The sequence below is a fragment of the Hirundo rustica genome, chromosome 6 (assembly GCF_015227805.2).
Source record: "Hirundo rustica isolate bHirRus1 chromosome 6, bHirRus1.pri.v3, whole genome shotgun sequence".
Taxonomy (NCBI): domain Eukaryota; kingdom Metazoa; phylum Chordata; class Aves; order Passeriformes; family Hirundinidae; genus Hirundo; species Hirundo rustica.
Genome location: NC_053455.1, coordinates 1,252,758 through 1,269,501, shown reverse-complemented (window position 1 = coordinate 1,269,501; position 16,744 = coordinate 1,252,758). Strand labels below are relative to the sequence as shown.

The 16,744-nt window shown below is 47.1% G+C and overlaps 1 protein-coding gene across 1 annotated transcript in view; it reads left to right on the top strand.

Moving 5' to 3' along the window:
- MDGA2 (MAM domain containing glycosylphosphatidylinositol anchor 2) overlaps positions 1-16,744 on the top strand; it is a 205,854-nt gene that overhangs the window by 170,317 nt on the left and 18,793 nt on the right. Inside the window, exons 10-12 of the mRNA XM_040066256.2 lie at positions 1,361-1,581; positions 7,344-7,364; positions 14,357-14,512. Of these exons, the coding sequence (XP_039922190.1) occupies positions 1,361-1,581; positions 7,344-7,364; positions 14,357-14,512 (398 nt within the window). The remainder of the gene's footprint in view (positions 1-1,360; positions 1,582-7,343; positions 7,365-14,356; positions 14,513-16,744) is intronic.

Below are 16,744 nucleotides of genomic sequence, written 5' to 3'. Positions count from 1 at the left end.
GTGTCCTGAGCTCCATTTATTTTCAATTATTTCCGTATTTTTCAGCCCAGGTTTTTGGGTGTTTCTCAAGTTTGGGAAGCAGCTCCTGGAATTATGGCTCCATTTCCAACGCTGGGTTGGTTTTCCAAGTGGGAAAACCGAAGTTGGGTGTGACAGATCCCGAATGTCTTTATTTACATAAAATTTTTAAAATTTTTATTATTGACATATTTAAAATTCGTATATTTGTATATTGATATATTTATTTATATATTTATATATGTGTGTATATTTTTATATTTCTATATTTCTATATTTCTGTATTTCTATATTTCTATATTTCTATATTTCTATATTTCTATATTTCTATATTTCTATATTTCTATATTTCTATTTGTTTTTTATATTTGCCTATTTCTTTTTATATTTAGAAATTACAAAGCTGTATATTTCTATATTTCTATATTTATTTTTTTATATTTTTATGTATTTATTTACTCCACAGAAGACCTGGAAATTCAGGGTTGTTTTCCATCCAACACAGTGACAGTTTTCTGTTGTTTTGGTTTGAGTTTTTTTTCCCCTTAGTTTCCATGCTGAAAAATAAGGATTAGACCAAAGTCGGTTGATTGCAATGGAAAAAAAAAAAAAAAAAAATCAAAATCTGTGTTGCTTCCTATGGAGAAATATCAATATCAATATCCAACCCTGGCTTCGGAGGGATAATCCTGAAAGGAAAAATCCAATTGTTTTCCTTTCCAAAAGGAGAAAATAATGGAGATTTTGCTGTTTCTGGAAAGAAGGGCAAGGATTCAAACAGAGGCTGAATTCGATAGAAGTTCATGTCTGGTTTGGGCAATTGCAACTTTTCCTTGTTAATTATTGAAATTCTTTGGGAATTCTTTGGGAATTCTTTGTGGTTCCTTAGCCAAAGATGAGGTGGAATAGGGAATATTTTTAATTTTTGTCCTACAGTGCTCACGGGTATCATCGACATAATTACATAAAATGTGGGTTAAAAAGCTTAATTCTATTTATTTTTTAAAATTTAATCACCACAAACTGGCCTTTGGTCCTGGGATGTAATCCCTGCCTGGTGAGCGTCCAAAATCCTGAGGAACTGGGGGGAGCTTCCCACTTTTCCTGCCCCAAAACGCATCCAAGGGCTATCGGATTTCTGTGGGGAGAGAATGTGCAGCTGGCAGGGAGGAGCGGCCTCTGGAGGAAATATTCCCAATTTTTGGCCTGGTTTGTTACAGAAATATTCCATGGCGCGATAGCTCAGGAAGGTCATTCCTTGCCGAACCCCTTGCTGCATTCCTTGCTGATTCCTTCGGAATTATGAAGGTCGCCCAGGTCTGCTCTGCTTTCTAACCTGTAGAGGAATCCCAAAACCTCTGACCTTTGATCCCTCTGGGTTCCAGGCCGGGCAGCAGCGCTGGTGGGAGCAGGAGATCACGGTGAACGGGAATATCCAGAAGGGGGAATTGATCACCTACAACCTGACGGAGCTCATCAAGCCCGAGGCCTACGAGGTGCGCCTGACGCCCATCACGCGGTTCGGCGAGGGCGACTCCACCATCCGCGTCATCAAATACAGCGGTGAGGGTCCGAAATCCAAGGAAAAGTGGGCTGGGAATGTCCTGGGCCTCGCGGAACGGCGTGGTTGTTCCCAGTCCTGGAATAATGTCATGGGGGCGGTCGTTCCCGAAAGGAAGGGGAGTGTTGGTTTTCTATCATCTGTTTGAGCTTAAATGCTTAGGCGAGGCAGTTTTTGTGTTTGGACTCAGATGTTTAATGATTCTTATCTCTGTCACAGTCTCACAAGCTGTGAGTTCGGCTGACAAAGTAAAAATGTCTCTGTCTCTAACTCCGTACCAGGCCTTTTAAGTACAAACTGTCCAATTGTGAAATGACACCTAAATTATTTTCACTTTTAACCCAATAACCAAACACCCCTGGCCCGCAATGTGGATTTTTCTACCCAATTCCAAAATCCCAACCAGAGCCATGGAGAAGAAGGTGAAAAAGAAGGACTCAGCCTCTGCCCTAAATCCTCCACCCTGCTTCATCTCTGTTCCTGTGTTCTAAACCCTTCAGCTCTGAGTTTTGCACCCTGTGCTGTCACACACTTCTATCCCAACTCCACACCCACAATCCCAGCGCTGTCACTCCGTTCTGGAGCCTTTTCCACGGCCTCAGGTCAGTGCAGGGTTTGCTGGGGGGTCAGAGCCTGGCAGCACAGAAAGCCTGGAATTCTCAGCGCCCGGGGTTCCAGCAGGGGAGAAATGGGGAGAGAAGGAAATCTTCACCTCTTGGATGACTCGTAATGGCGAAAACGCCCAACCGATAAAATTCTGAACAGCCAAACCCCCAAATCCCATTGGTGGGGTTTTTTGTGTTTGTTTGTTTGTTTGTTTGTTTGTTTTGTTTTTTGTTTGTTTGGTTTTTGTTTTTTGTGGGTTTTTTGGTGGGAAATAAGGAAAAGTTGGAATAAATGAACATCAGCTTCATGAAATTGAGGATTTCAAGTTGATTCTTGATGAGTTTTGAAGAAAAATTTACAAAGTTTGGGTTTTTTTGTTGTTTTGTTTTTCCCAGAATGAGCATGTTTTATTTTAATGTGAATCATTGTCTTAAAAAAAAAAAAAACCAGTGAATTTTTGTAGTCCTTTGCAAAAAGAAGGGGAGAAATGGTGAGGGAGGAAAATCATCGCCTCTCTTAACAACAAAAACATTCAACCAAAATAATTCTGACCAGCCAAACCCCAAAATCGTAACCAATTTTTTGTGGGATATAAGGAAAAATTGGAATAAATTAATATCACCTTCATGAAATTGAGGATATCAAGTTGATTCTTGATGAGTTTTGAAGAAAAATCTAAATTTTGTTTTGTTTTTCCCAGAATGAACATATTTTATTTTAATGTGAATCATTGTCTTAAAAAAAAAAAAAACAGTGAATGTTTGTAGTCCTTTGAAAAAGGAAGGGGAGAAATGGTGAGGGAGGAAAATCATCGCCTCTCTTAACAACAAAAACATTCAACCAAAATAATTCTGAACAGCCAAACCCCGAAATCGCAACCAATTTTTTGCGGGATATAAGGAAAAATTGGAATAAATGAATGCCAGCTTCCTCAAACAGCAGATTTCAAGTCGATCCTTGATTTGAAGGAGGAGCTTTGAAGAAAAATCTGCGAACAAAGTTGGTTTTCTCCCCTGGAATGAGCAGTTTTTATTTTAATGTGAATTATTGCCTTTAAAAAAAACTGCTTGTGACTGCTTGTAGTTCTTTGCGAGATTATATAATCTATAAATTTATATAAGAGATAATGGAAAGGCTTTATAAATTTCCCCCTAAAAGGTCAGCATGACAGAGATTAATCCACTTGAATTTAACGAGAAAACCACAGCATCCATATATCTCCTTTGTTTCATGAATAACTGAATTTCTTTCTTTATTTTGCTTTTCTGCTGGAAGAATTGCAATGAAAGAACAAGAGGAACCTTACAGAAGAGGCTGGAGGACCCTGGGGCTGTTTGGGATGGGAATGGAATGTGTTTAGGGGGAATTTTTTTCTCATTTTAGTGGGAATTACGTGGCAGGGAGATGGTGGCAAACAAGGAATTATGGAAGCGTCAGATTTAGGGAGAGGTTTTGGATTAGGAGCTGGAGCAACAGGGAAAGGGGTGATGGTGTTAAATTAAACAGATTCAGTGTTGGTCAAAGGAAGAAATATTTTAGGATGAGGGGAAAATCCTGGCGGAGGTTCAGGGAATTTGCGGCTGACCCCGGATCCCTGGAAGTGCCCAAGGCCAGGCTGGAAGGGCTTGGAGCACCCTGGGGTCATGGGAAGTGTCCAGGCAGAAAATTCCCATCAGCAGAATGTCCAAAAAGCATCCCAGAGACCCAGAATTCCTTTCAAAAATCATCAGCAAATTTAAAAAAAAAAAAAAAAAAAAAATCCAATGGGCAATTAAAGATAATGAATAAATCTGAGGAAAAATCAGTGTCTCAAGCATCTTGTGGAATTCTTTGGGATCAGAGCTGAGCTCAGCCCTGCTCCAGCTCATCCTCAATTATTTTTAATTTTTAAAAAACCGTTTTTGATTTTAAAAATTTCGTGAAATATCCCCGAAATATCAGTTCTAAAGGACATGGGGACCCACTTCACTTAATTCCGCCTCTGCTGCTGCTGGGGATGGATGGAACTGGGATTTCACCTGAGACAGGGAAGTGCTGGTGAGGTCTGCATTTCCCAAATCTCTGGAGGGCAAAATCTCAGGAAAAGGAAGGATTTGGGATCACAGGATGTGTTGGGATGGAAAGGAACTTAAATCCCATCCCATTCCACCCCCTGCTGTGGGCAGGACATCTTCCACTATCCCAGGGCGCTCCAAGCCCCATCCAGCCTGGCCTTGGGCACTTCCAGGGATGGGGATGGTTGGGATAAACAAGGATGGGTCGTTTATTAGATCTGTGAACGCACAAATGAGGACACGGAGATTTTCCTGGGATTCCTGTTGGATTTTGGCTCCCTGTGGGACCCCTTTGCCGTATTTCCTGACACAGGTGGGAGTCCAGTCTCTCTGCACGCACACGTGGGAAAAACCCGGATTCTTCAAAAAAAAAAAAAAAAAAAAAAACAAAAAACCAGGAGCAGAAGCTTCGTCCAAATATTTGGGATTTCTGTGCAGGGAACCCAGCCTGGCTGTGATGGGGAGACAAATCCTCCCAGGCAGCCACTGCCCTCATCCATGGAGTTCCTAATTTATCCCATGACTGGTGGACTGACCAGCATTCCCACAAGGAAAAACTCCACCATTCCAGTCACTCCTGCTCTTTTCAGGGCTGCTTTTAACTCTGGAAACTCTCGGGATGTCGATTGAGGTCGCGGCCGCGACTCCCGAGTCTCCTGAGTTCAGGTTTTTCCTGACACTTGATGGGATTTCCATTCCCAGCCCGTGGCTGGCAGAGAGGATATCCCCATGCAGAAGAAAAGGTGGAGTTATCCCGCCAATATTCCTGGTGGGATGTGCCCTCAGCACAGATGTGGACAACATCCCTTTCCAAACATGCCAAGGGGATGCCAACACCAATTCCAGCCTCCGGGAGAGAGGAAGCCGCAGATTTTGGAGCAACACTTGGATTCTGACAAATCCAAAGCCTCCAAAATCCTGATCCAGGTCCATACCCATGAGCTAAACCTAAAATTTGGCTCATGGATCCCCCTTTGAAGAGAGATCGCAGAACTGCAGAGGTTTTTTGTGCTTGAAACAGGCATTTTTATCCTGGCGTTCATCCCGGGAATGGTGTCAGCAAATCCTTACAGGGATTTTTAATGGATGTTGAGGCGACAGCTGTAAAATCAGGGTATCACAAACGTCATCCGAGGGAAATGCGGAATCCTGGCATGTTGGAAAAGCAGTTAATGGGATGTGGGGGATGCAAAAAATTATTACAATTACCCAGAAAAGAAAAGACATCAGGAAATTTTTTTTTTTTTTTTTTAGGAATTAAGAGAATTTTTTACATTTTTCTTCCAGAATCCCTTTTTTTTTTTTTTTTTTTTTTTTTTAATTGGGGATACCTCAGTCATTTGCGTTTCCAGCTGCTCAGTGGGATTTGGGATGTGGGTGTGGCTCTGTGTGTTCGGTTCCGAGCAGTGCCAGCCCTTCTCCCTCATCCCACCACTTTGGAATATTCTCTTCAGAGGAGCAGGCGGAATCATCCTGGAATGGTTTGGGTTGGAAAAACCTGAAATCCCACCCAGTTCCACCCCATCCATGGGCAGGGACACCTTCCACTGCCCAAGGGAAGCTGGATTTTGTCTCCGTCCATCCTGGCCTTGGACACTTCCAGGGATCCAGAGGCAGCCGCAGCTTCTCTGGGAAAATCCAGCCCCTCTCCACCTTCCCAGAGAAGAGCAAAGAATTCCTTTTCCTTATATTCTGTTATCCTTAGGGGGGAAATCCCACTAATTTTTAAATGGGGGGCAGCCAGGATCTGTGGGAAATGTCACTCTCACCTCATCCATGCGGTCACACCTAAAAACATTGGGAAAAACCATTCAGCCCAAGATTTCTTGCCCAAAACCGATCACCCAAAACCCACCACCGAGCTAAAATTCCTGCAGGATTTTTTATTCTCCTTGCTGAGGGAACAGCAGGAAAATTGAGGAATATCTGTCCTGTCTCTAACCATTCCCAACACTTTGTGCTCTTCCCGAGATCTTCCAGCAGCAAAAATTCTCTCCCTGCAGGGCCAGATCCACCCCAAGAGGGGCACGGATTTTCCAGGCATTTCAGTCAGCTTTGGGAATTTCGGGCCTTCGATTATCCGTGAAATTCCCTTTCTGGTTAATTAATCCCTCTTGATGTGCGCACACCAACCTCTCCTCACTCACCACACCTTGTCCTGCAGCTGTGCTGCTCCAGAAGTGGGATTTTGGGGATTTTTCCCCAGTTTTATCACGCCAGATAAATTCAGCTTAACCACCTTTATTTCCTTGTCTGCTTTCGTGCCTCGCTGTGACACGGAGCATCGGTTTTTCTCTGCTGGGAACAATCCAAACCCTGCGACTCGAGCTGACGCCCGATGAGATTTTTCCATCCAAACCCCTGCGTTTAGTCACAAATCAGCCCTCGGCCAATGCAGCTGCCAGCAGGTGCAGCTAATTCCAGGTTCCGTCACTCAAGGATCCCGTAAAATTGAGGGTTTTTTTTGTGGAGAATCGGAGGTAATTTGTAGGTAAAAGAGGTAAAGTTTGGGTTTCTCAGGGAGGCTGCACTGGAGCGTATCACCGCTCGTGTTTCAGGTAAACTGGGGCTAATTTAGAGCTGGTTTGGAAACTCTGGATTGGATTTAGGATTTTGCTGAATCTTAGGCTGGGATTGAAGCAAGGAAGGGCAGCAGGAAAACCTGGAGCGGTGCTCTGGCGTTGCCAGATGTCCCCATTAATTGGAGATGAAATTTAATTTTGGGTTTTCTGCGAATAAAATTCAATTCCAGCCCTGAGCTCAGCCTCCTTCTGCTTCCCACGTGTGTGGGGCTGTGGCAGAAGGGCCTTTTCCTAAATCACCCATCCTCAGATTTATCCTTCTGCAAACAGAGCCGCAGAATAATCCCTCCTTCAATCCCATTCCCAGGTTTTAGCATTGCACAGATTCCTCTGGTATAACCCGGGAAGCCATTCCCATGCTTAGGATATTGAGAAGGTCCAGATTTCATTCTCTTCCAGCCTCTTAAGGGTGTGAAGTAGTTGAATTTCAACATTCAGCAAGGGGAAATTCAGGATAATCTGAGTATTGATGAATTAGAATTTTTTTCTTTGCATTAATTTTGTTTTCCCTCTGTTTTCCAGCTCCGGTGAATCCACATCTCCGTAAGTATTTAAATTGTTGATTATTTTGTCTTTCATGCCATGAAGTCCCTGCTTTGGTCGTCCCTCACAGTTCAAAAGTAAATTTGAAGGATTTTACTTCCAGGTGCAGCCCATGGGAGGCAGGAACCACCTGAAGGTGTCATTTGTGATTCCTCCTGCTCCAGCCAGGATAAAGGAGGGAAAAATCACAGCTCCAGATCAACTTCCTCACTGCCCCAGGGAGTTCATCCAAAGGAAAATATTCCCTGGCTAAAATTAAGATCCGGCTGTGGTGGAGCAGCTCAGGACGTGTTGGGGATGCCATGGGAAATCATGGAAGGGCAGGGACACCTCCCACTGTCCCAGGCTGCTCCAAGCCCCAGTGTCCAACCCGGCCTTGGGCACTGCCAGGGATCCAGGGACAGCCACAGCTGCTCTGGGAATTCCAGCCCAGCCCCTCTCCACCCTCCCAGCCAGGAATTCCCCCCTTGGTCCCCGGACTGAGAAGGAATTCCTTCTCAATATCCCACCCAAATCTACCCTCCATCTTCAAGCCATTCCCTGTGTCCTGTCCCTCCATCCCTTGTCCCCGGTCATTCTCCAGCTCTCCTGGAGCCCCTTCAGGTTCTGGAAGGTTCTCTAAGGTCTGCCCAGAGCCCTCCTTGTGGTTCTTGAGTTATTTCCATGCTTTTTTGGGCAGATGGAAACAAAAAAGAACAAAGTTCTTCCCCACAGAGATCCAGGGATCATGGACTCATTGTGCAGAGAAACGCGGAGATCTCAAGTGGATCTTGGTTCTCCCCCAATTCTCGGGACACAGCTCCTCAGGAATGTCTGGAAATGCAGATTCTGACACAATCAGGCACCGGGGTGTCCCAGGCTGGAAACTTTGTTCTCCCGCTTTTCCATGGGCACCGAATCCCTGCAAACCGCCAGGCCGGAGACTGGGATGGAGCTTTGGCACATCCCAATTGTCCTGGTTTGGGACAAATTTGGGAGAAAACCCCTGTAGAGGATCCCTCTAAGGAAGCAAACCCAAGTGGCCCCTCCCTCCAACCGGTCCAGTAAAAAAAAAAAAAAAACCCTTTGGAGAAAAGTGGAAAAAACTATTTTACTAAACAAATGAAGTGCATACAAGTATAAAGAATGGATGATATGAAACAATAAAACCTCTCGTTCTGGAGTGAGATGGCAAATTGAGAAAGTCCTTGCCGTGGGTGCAGCTCGGCTCTCTCTCAGTCTCTCCTCAGTCCCAGTCCCTCCGGCGCTGCTGGAAAATGCCGAGGTCCCGGCCCCGGTGGGCCGCAGGTGCAGCCCCCAGTGCTCCTCTGGGTTTTCAGTCCAGAGCAGGTTTAAACAGTTCCAAGAAAAAGGAAAAACCAGTCCAGGGAACTTCTCTGCCCTAGCTGGCTGAAACTAACTAAAAGCAAAAAGATCTCTGTCCTGCAGTCTCTCCAAGCCTCCGCCGAACACCCCGTCCAGAGGAGAATGTGGAGGAGTCAGGCAGTTTTCTCAAAACAAACTCCGCGCTTCTCCTTGCTGTTAGAACCAGTCTGAAAGGCACAGGACTCAATAAACAGCACAAACAGAACAGAGGATTGGGGATACAGGCATCATAAAGTTACCCTAGGACACCAATAGAACCACCCTGTTCCCGCTGTCCCCCATCTCCCTGCTCCATCACGTGCTCCCAAACCCCAACAATTCCATCTTCTCTGTCACAACGTATTCTTATTTTTAATAACACATCCCAAAATGATTCCCGCCCAAGGAATGAGGTCTGGTCTCCCGTTTTTCCTGCTGCAGGGCAGAGCCGTCGGGGAGGAGCAGTCTCTGCTCCATCCCTCAGACTCAGCTTTAAGCCTCTGTGTAAATTTTAAACTTATTTGCAGAAGATCTTGTCCAACACGTTAATAATTAAGCAGGGCTTAGTTCAAAGCCCTCAGGAGCTGCAGGAACTTCTCCCACGGAGCCTAACGAGCAGGGAATGGAACTCTTGCTAATTAATATATTAAATCTAGGCTCTGGTGGGAAGGGAAAACACAACCCCAAGTGCTTCACACTCCTCTAGGATTTCAAGATCTCAAACTAATTTTCCGAAAGCCTTGTAGGATCATGGAGGAATGTGGGTGGCATCCGAATGGGAATGAGGAATGTGGAGGCTCAAGGGAGGGATGGGAAAATTTTTCCACCAAAGCCGCAGGGTCCCCAGGGTCACTCCTTTCAGGTGGCCAGAGCCATGATAGAATTGTGCTTTGCTCGTTTTCCCTGAAGATTTTTGGAGTGGAATCCCTTGGTGGGATGTCACCGTGACACACAAAGCAGCCACACGCAGACAAGAGGTTTTGCAGAGCAGAGGTTCCTCAGACCCGGCCCAAAAGCTGAATCCAGGCGGAGAGAGAGCCTCTTTGTTTTATTTCTTACTTTTTATACATTTGTGGGTCTAGCAGGAGATTGGCTTTTAGAGTTTTCACCTCTCAAGCCAACTGGCCAGACCAGCCGTCAGTTACAATTGTTTTCAGGTTAGAAATACGCAAACAAAGGACAGGGAATGAAAAACAAAGGATTTGTTTATGTTACATCTGTGGGAAAAGGTAGAACTGCTCTTAATATTGTACAGTAATTAAAAAGGTCTGACTCCATTTATGAAAATCAAAAGGCTTTAAAAAACTCAGAAAAACCAGGGTAACAGTGGGAAATAAACCCCGGTCTGCATCCCATCTCGATTCCCCAAGGCCACCACTGCCCCGTGGCCCCAAGTGCCACCTCCACACGGCTTGAAATCCCTCAGGGAATGGGCACTCCAAACCTCCCTGAGCAGTTCCAGGGTCTGGACACCCTTTCCATTAAGAAATTTTCCACAACAGCCAATCCAAGCATTCCTTGGCCCAGGCTGAGGCCGTTCCCTCTCCTCCTGTCCCTGTTCCCTGGGAGCACAGCCCGACCCCCCCGGCTGTCCCCTCCTGTCAGGGACTTGTGCAGAGCCACAAGGTTCTCCCTGAGCCTCCTTTTCTCCAGGCTCAGCCCCTTTCCCAGCTCCTTTTTCCGTGTTTCCTACAAAATCCCTGTTGTTCCTAAAGCTGTTGGGCCGATTTCTGGGTTTATTTCTGCTCTGTGAACAAAGAGGAGGAGCTGTATCCAGCCAGGACAAGATTCCTGACTGGAAACTGCAGTTATGTTCTTCCTGCTTCACTTCTGGGATTATTCCATTCCCTAATTCCTGCCTTTTGATGCAATCTCTGCGATGCCCAAGCAAGAAACATCCAAAGATTTCAACCCCGAGCTGGAGCCTCACATCTCCATTTTTTACCACCTGACAGAAACCATTTAAAGCAAACCAGAAGGATTTTAGACCAGTTTTGTACAATTAGAGGTCACTCCTGAATAATGGAAGAGAGGAGATGGCTCGGGACTCAAATCCAACTTGGATTTTATGGGAAGAGACGACACAAATCCGTGCTGCAATGAAGGGTTTCACCTCCAGAACAGCTTCAGCTTTTGCCCTTAATTGGCAAGGAAATTATGAACGACCTGAATCCACTTCCAGAGCTGCCACGTGCCCTGACAAAAACCACCACTGTCATTAATGTTAATTAGCACCATCGTTAGGGCCACGGCTGGAGCACCTGTGGAAGAGCTGCTCGTTCCTCCTGCCCTCCTGATCATTAATTAACAGACCCGGGCTGCCCAGACCTGTTTAAACGCCCCTGCAAAAGCATGGAGCGAAGCCTGAGGAGCTTTTTCCCCATTTTTATTCTTCTGTCATTTTCTCAGGAGCGTTCAGTGCCAAGAACATTTAGCACTAACCTTTTCCAAGGTATTCCACATGAAATCAATGTTTGACTGTTAAATAAATGGCAAACTTTGGCTTTTATTTTTATTTTTTTTTCCCTCCCATCCAGCTTGAATTTTTATTTTTATTTTTTTTCACCTAAGGAGAAAATCTTTTGTTCTGCTTATGTGGAATTTCTTAATGAAGCTCTGAGGGCAGAAGAAGTTGATGCAGCTTTTAAGGCACTGGAGGGGCAGTGCAGAAAGTGCTGAATGGCTGAAAATCCTTTATTCTCTTCGCTTTGCTCCAGGACTGGGTCTGGGAATCAAAACTTTTCTCCTGCACTTGAATTCTGCCTTCTGCAGTTTCATCCCTTTGTGTAGAAGCAGCAACTTCTGCGTGGCAGGAAGGTGCAGAGGTGGAGGTGGAAGCAAAATCCGCAAAACGTGGGGAAAACCAAGAGAATTTGGAGCTCAGGTGGTTTAAAAATAATCCTTGGAGATGAGAGACACGGCTGGAACTTTGTTCAGGAAGCGTCATTTGAGTCCTGGAGTATTCCGAGGGTTTTGGCGGGGTCTTGGAATTCCCTTCCCAGTCTTGGGATGAAGATGGAGACGTCGATGGGTCGGCTTCTCTCCTGAAGGGTTTGGGAGTAATCATGGAACCATCAAAGGGTCAGGGACTGGTTTGGGTTGGTGGGACCTGAATCCCAATCCTCCCCTGCCCTGGCAGGGACACCTCCCACTGTCCCAGGATTCTCCAAGCCCAGTGTCCAACCTGGCCTTGGGCACTGCCAGGGATCCAGGGGCAGCCACAGCCGCTCTGGGAATTCCAGCCCAGCCCCTCCCCACCCTCCCAGCCAGGAATTCCTCCCCTGGTTCCCAGATCAGCTCCCATCACGCTGAGGTCACCAGAGATAAGCAGAATCCCACATCTTGGCCGTGTCCAGCAGAGAAGGAACTGAGGTCTAGGGAATGGATTCTCCTAGAGGATCCGATGGTGTTGATGGATTTAAATCAATCTGCTGGAGGTGCTGACAGCCAAGGAAGTTTCTGGGAACCGCATTCCAGTGATAACCTGGTTTTATGGGATTGTGCTTTATACTGAGAGTTCTGGGGGTGGGGGGGCACAGAATCCCAGGATGGGCCAGGCTGGGAGGGACCTCAGAGGGTCACTGGTGCCACTCCCTGCTCCAGCAGGGCCATCCCAGAGCTCAGGCACAGGGCTGTGTCCATGTGGCTCTGGAATATCCCCAGGGAGAGACTCCAGCCCCTCTCTGGGCTCTGCTCAGGGCTGGGCACTGCCCAGGGCAGAAGCTCTGCCTCCTGTGCCGGGGACAATTCCTGGGATCAGCCCCTCACCCGGGGACAGACAGGGACACTTGGGGACACACAGGGACACCCAGGGACATCCAGGGACACCCAGGGACACCCTGGGACATCCAGAGACTCCCAGGGACAGACAGGGACACCCAGGGACACCCAGGGACATCCAGGGACAGACATGGACACGCAGGGACACCCAGGGACACACAGGGACAGTCAGACACCCAGGGACACCTGGGGACACTCAGGGACACCCAGAGACACCCAGGGACAGACAGGAACACCCAGGGACACTTGGGGACACCCAGGGACACCCAGGGCCGAGGGCCCCTCTCAGCTGAGCTCCTCTCCAGGCTGAGCAGCCCCAGCTCCCTCAGCCTCTCCTGGGCACAGGGATGCTCCAGGCCCTTCCTCATCCTCACATCCCTCCCCTGGGCCAGATCCAGGAGCTCCAGGTCCCTCCTGTCCTGGTGATCCCAGAGCTGCACGCAGCACTCCAGATGTGCCCAGGGCTGAGCAGAAGGGCAAGATGCACCTTTGGCCTCGTGTCGTTTTTTGGAAAGCCAGGAGGAGAACCAGGAATATCTGGAAATCACTCCGAACGCATCCTGCGATTTGAAGGGAATTTTCCAAGCTTATTTCTGAGCCTGCAGCATCAACCTGAGTGTTGCAGCACTAAGCTCCAGGTCCCTCTCTCCTCACTGATTAACAGGGAAGCTCCAGCGGCTTAAGCGGATTGAGAGCTCCCCCAAACCCCAAACCCGCAGACATTTATCCACCTTCTCACTTTAACAGGGATGAACAATCCCCCAGCGCTCAGGGGTTTGAGTTTCTCCTACCCATGAATACAAATTGCACCCCTCCAGGCTGACACCGTGCGCAGGCAGCCGCCTTCTCCCCAGAGAAGGGATATTTCCTTCTTCCCTCGGATAAATCAATGGACTTTGCGGGAAGAGTAAACTCAGCAGGAATTGTTCGTGCAGTGAAATCCAGTTTTACTCCGCGGGGCCTCGTTAGGCTCTGAGCGAGAGCTGAACCTCCATGCCGGGCTTTGTTTTGGTTCTGAAATTACAGGAGGGGGTTTCTCATCCCATCATAGCCCAGCGGGGCGGATCGCTGGGATCGCTGGGATCTCTGGGATCTCTGGGATTGCTGGGATCACTGGGATCGCTGGGCTCTCGCAGTTCCGTGCAGGAGAGGATCCCAGGAATCTTCTTCTGGGGCTCTTGGCAATTTCTGTTCATTAGACCAACGTGTTCGCCACTTTCTTCCAATACACCACAGAAATCCCAGTGAAAATCTTGGAGGACAGGATACAGCCACCTCTCCTTCCCATATGGATTCAGATATTCCTCCCAGGATTTTGTTATGATTATCCAGTCGATGTGGACTCAGTTCACTCCCTGATATCCCTCCATGGGCTGCAATTTCCTGATTTTTAGAGATTTCCTTCATGCCTATCCCAACGCTCCTTTGCTTTATTTTAGCCACTTCTTCCTTTCCCATCCCTACTGAAATGAAGGATAATTTAGGAGGGGCCACTTGGAGATAATGTTTACAATTTGAAAAGCTGCTCTGTTTTATTCCTAAACCACAAGAACCCCCTTCCCACATTTTCCCTATATTCCATGTTTTATGGGAATGATTCTGTTCTCCCTAGCTTTTTAGGAATGTTAAAAGGGACACCACCTCTAAAAACCACTGTACAAATCTGAATATGTGAGGAGGAGCTCTACAAAGAGATTTAAATACCATTTCAATTTCACCAGCACAAACTGATGACCCCGATTTAATTATTTTTTTGTTGTTGTTGAGTTTGCTGCTGAAGAAAACGGTGGATAATTGATAGGGAATTTGAAAAAGAAGGATTGTGTGGAAAATCTTGGCCACTAAATTCCCACTGTTTGTTTTGGCAGGAGAGTTCCACTGTGGCTTTGAGGATGGGAACATTTGCCTGTTCACTCAAGACGACACCGACAACTTCGACTGGACAAAACAAAGCACTGCCACCAGGGACACGAAATACACCCCCAACACGGGGCCCAACGCCGACCGCACCGGCTCCAAGGAGGGTGAGACAGAATTTGTGAGGAATCTGGGATAAGGGGACGGTCCAGGACAGGGAGTTTGGCCATTTCCTGGCCATGGAATCACGGGCTGATTGGGATAGGAAAGGATTGGAGTTCATCTCATCCCACCCTTGCCATGGCAGGGACACCTTCAGCTATCCCAGAGTGATCCAAACCAATGTCCAGCCTGGCCTTGGGCACTTCCAGGGATCCAGGAGCAGCCACAGCTGCTCTGGGAATTCCAGCCCAGCCAGGAATTCCTAATTCCCAATATCCCATCCATCCCTGCCCTCTGGCAGTGGAAAACCATTCCCAGAATGTCACCGAGACACACAAAGAAATCACACCCAGACAAGAGATTTTTGCAGAGGTTCTTCTGATCCAGCTCCCAGCTGAAAGAGCGGAGAGAAGAGAGCCCTCTCTGTTTATTTTTTTACTTTTTATACATTTGTGGGTCTAGCAGAAGATTGGCTTTTTGGGGTTTCCACCCCTCAGCCTCAGTGGCCAGACCAACTGTCAGTTACAATTGTTTTCAGGTTAGAAATGTGCAAACAAAGGACAGAGAATGAAAAACAAAGGATTTGTTTATATTACTTCTGTGGGAAAGGTAGAAAACTGCTCTAATATTCTACAGTAACTAAAAGATCTGACTCCATTTATGAAAATTCAAAAGGCTAATAAAGAAAATCAGAGAAACCAAGGTAACACCAGAAAACTGGGGTTCATCTGTGGGGAGGTCTGGGAAACAACGGATCCAGTCCATGTCCCTGGGAAGGCCGCAGCGTCACACACGGCAGGGACACCTCAGGATCCTTCTCACCCTGGTCCTGGAGTTTGAATGGAGAAGATCCCAGAATCCCAGACTGGGCTGGGTTGGAAGAGACCTTAAATCCCATCCCATTCCCACCCCTGCCATGGCAGGGACACCTCCCACTGTCCCAGGCTGCTCCAAGCCCCATGTCCAACCTGGCCTTGGACACTTCCAGGGATCCAGGGGCAGCCACAGCAAATCTGGGAATCCCAGCCCAGCTTCTTCCCATCCTCCCCATCAGGAATTCCTTCCCAAAACCCATCTAAATCTACCCTCCTTCACCTTAAAGCCATTCCCTGTGTCCTGTCCCTCCATCCCTTGTCCCCAGTCCCTCTCCAGCTCTCCTGGAGCCCCTTCAGGCCCTGCCAGGGGCTCAAACTCCACACCGAGATCCTTCAAGGACTTCTGGAAGGAATTACGGGTGCTGAGGAGCGACAGGCCCCAAAGCACAACCCCTGATGGTGCCATTCCCACCTTGCCTCATTTTCATTGTGCCATTTTCGAAGCGATTCCCTCCACATCAAACTCAAGTGGGGAAATCTGGCTCGTCCTGAAATATTCTCCTGCTTGATGCCGTTTAATCTCTCCCTTGGGCGCTCCCAGCCTGTCACAATGAGGTGTTTTTTTGCCCGGTTTTTGCTCTGGCTATTGTTCAAAAGTGCAATTTTCGATCTGCTGCCCCTGTTAACGCCTGCTCCTGACTGCAGAGCGGATTTGCATCTGAAAGGTCGGACACTTCCAGCTGGATTTATCCAGGCCTGCGGTAATTCCCGCTGTTTTGTTGTGTGCCCTTCCAAAGGGGAAAAACTCATCCTGCACCACGTTCATTTGGTTGGGTTAATTCAGTAATATCTCTGCGGCTGGCACCTCCAGGAATGGAATAAATGGATATTGTCTGCTTTGGGATTGACACGGCGAGTCGAAAATGTTCCTTGAAAGGTTTCCATCACGGTATTTTCCCTTTTTTTCACAAGGCACAATTCCAGGGACAAATTCCCCCCTCAGGAATGAAGGCCGAACCCCCTCAGATTCTGTGCAAAGGTCCATCAGTTTGGAGATGTTTTCCAGCACTGGCCTGCTTCCTAGATTTTAGTTTTCATGGAAAACATGGCTTTGGAGAAGATTTTGGAAACACAGGGGCTTCATGTAGGAAAAGTTGTGTCCCAGAAATGGCACGGTGGGAGATGGAAGTAAAAAAATCATCAGGACACTTGATAATTCCAAGGCGTTCCTGCATTTATCTGTGTTAGGTGCTGAGGGCCTCATTCCAAGGATTTCCCTTTGGATTTTTCCAGGCTTTTTCAGTGTACATTGAGACGTCCCAAGTGTTAAGGGCCTCATCCTAAGGATTTCCCTTTGGATTTTTCCAGGTTTTCAGTGTACATTGAGAGGTCCCAAGTGTTAAGGGCCTCATCCTAAGGATT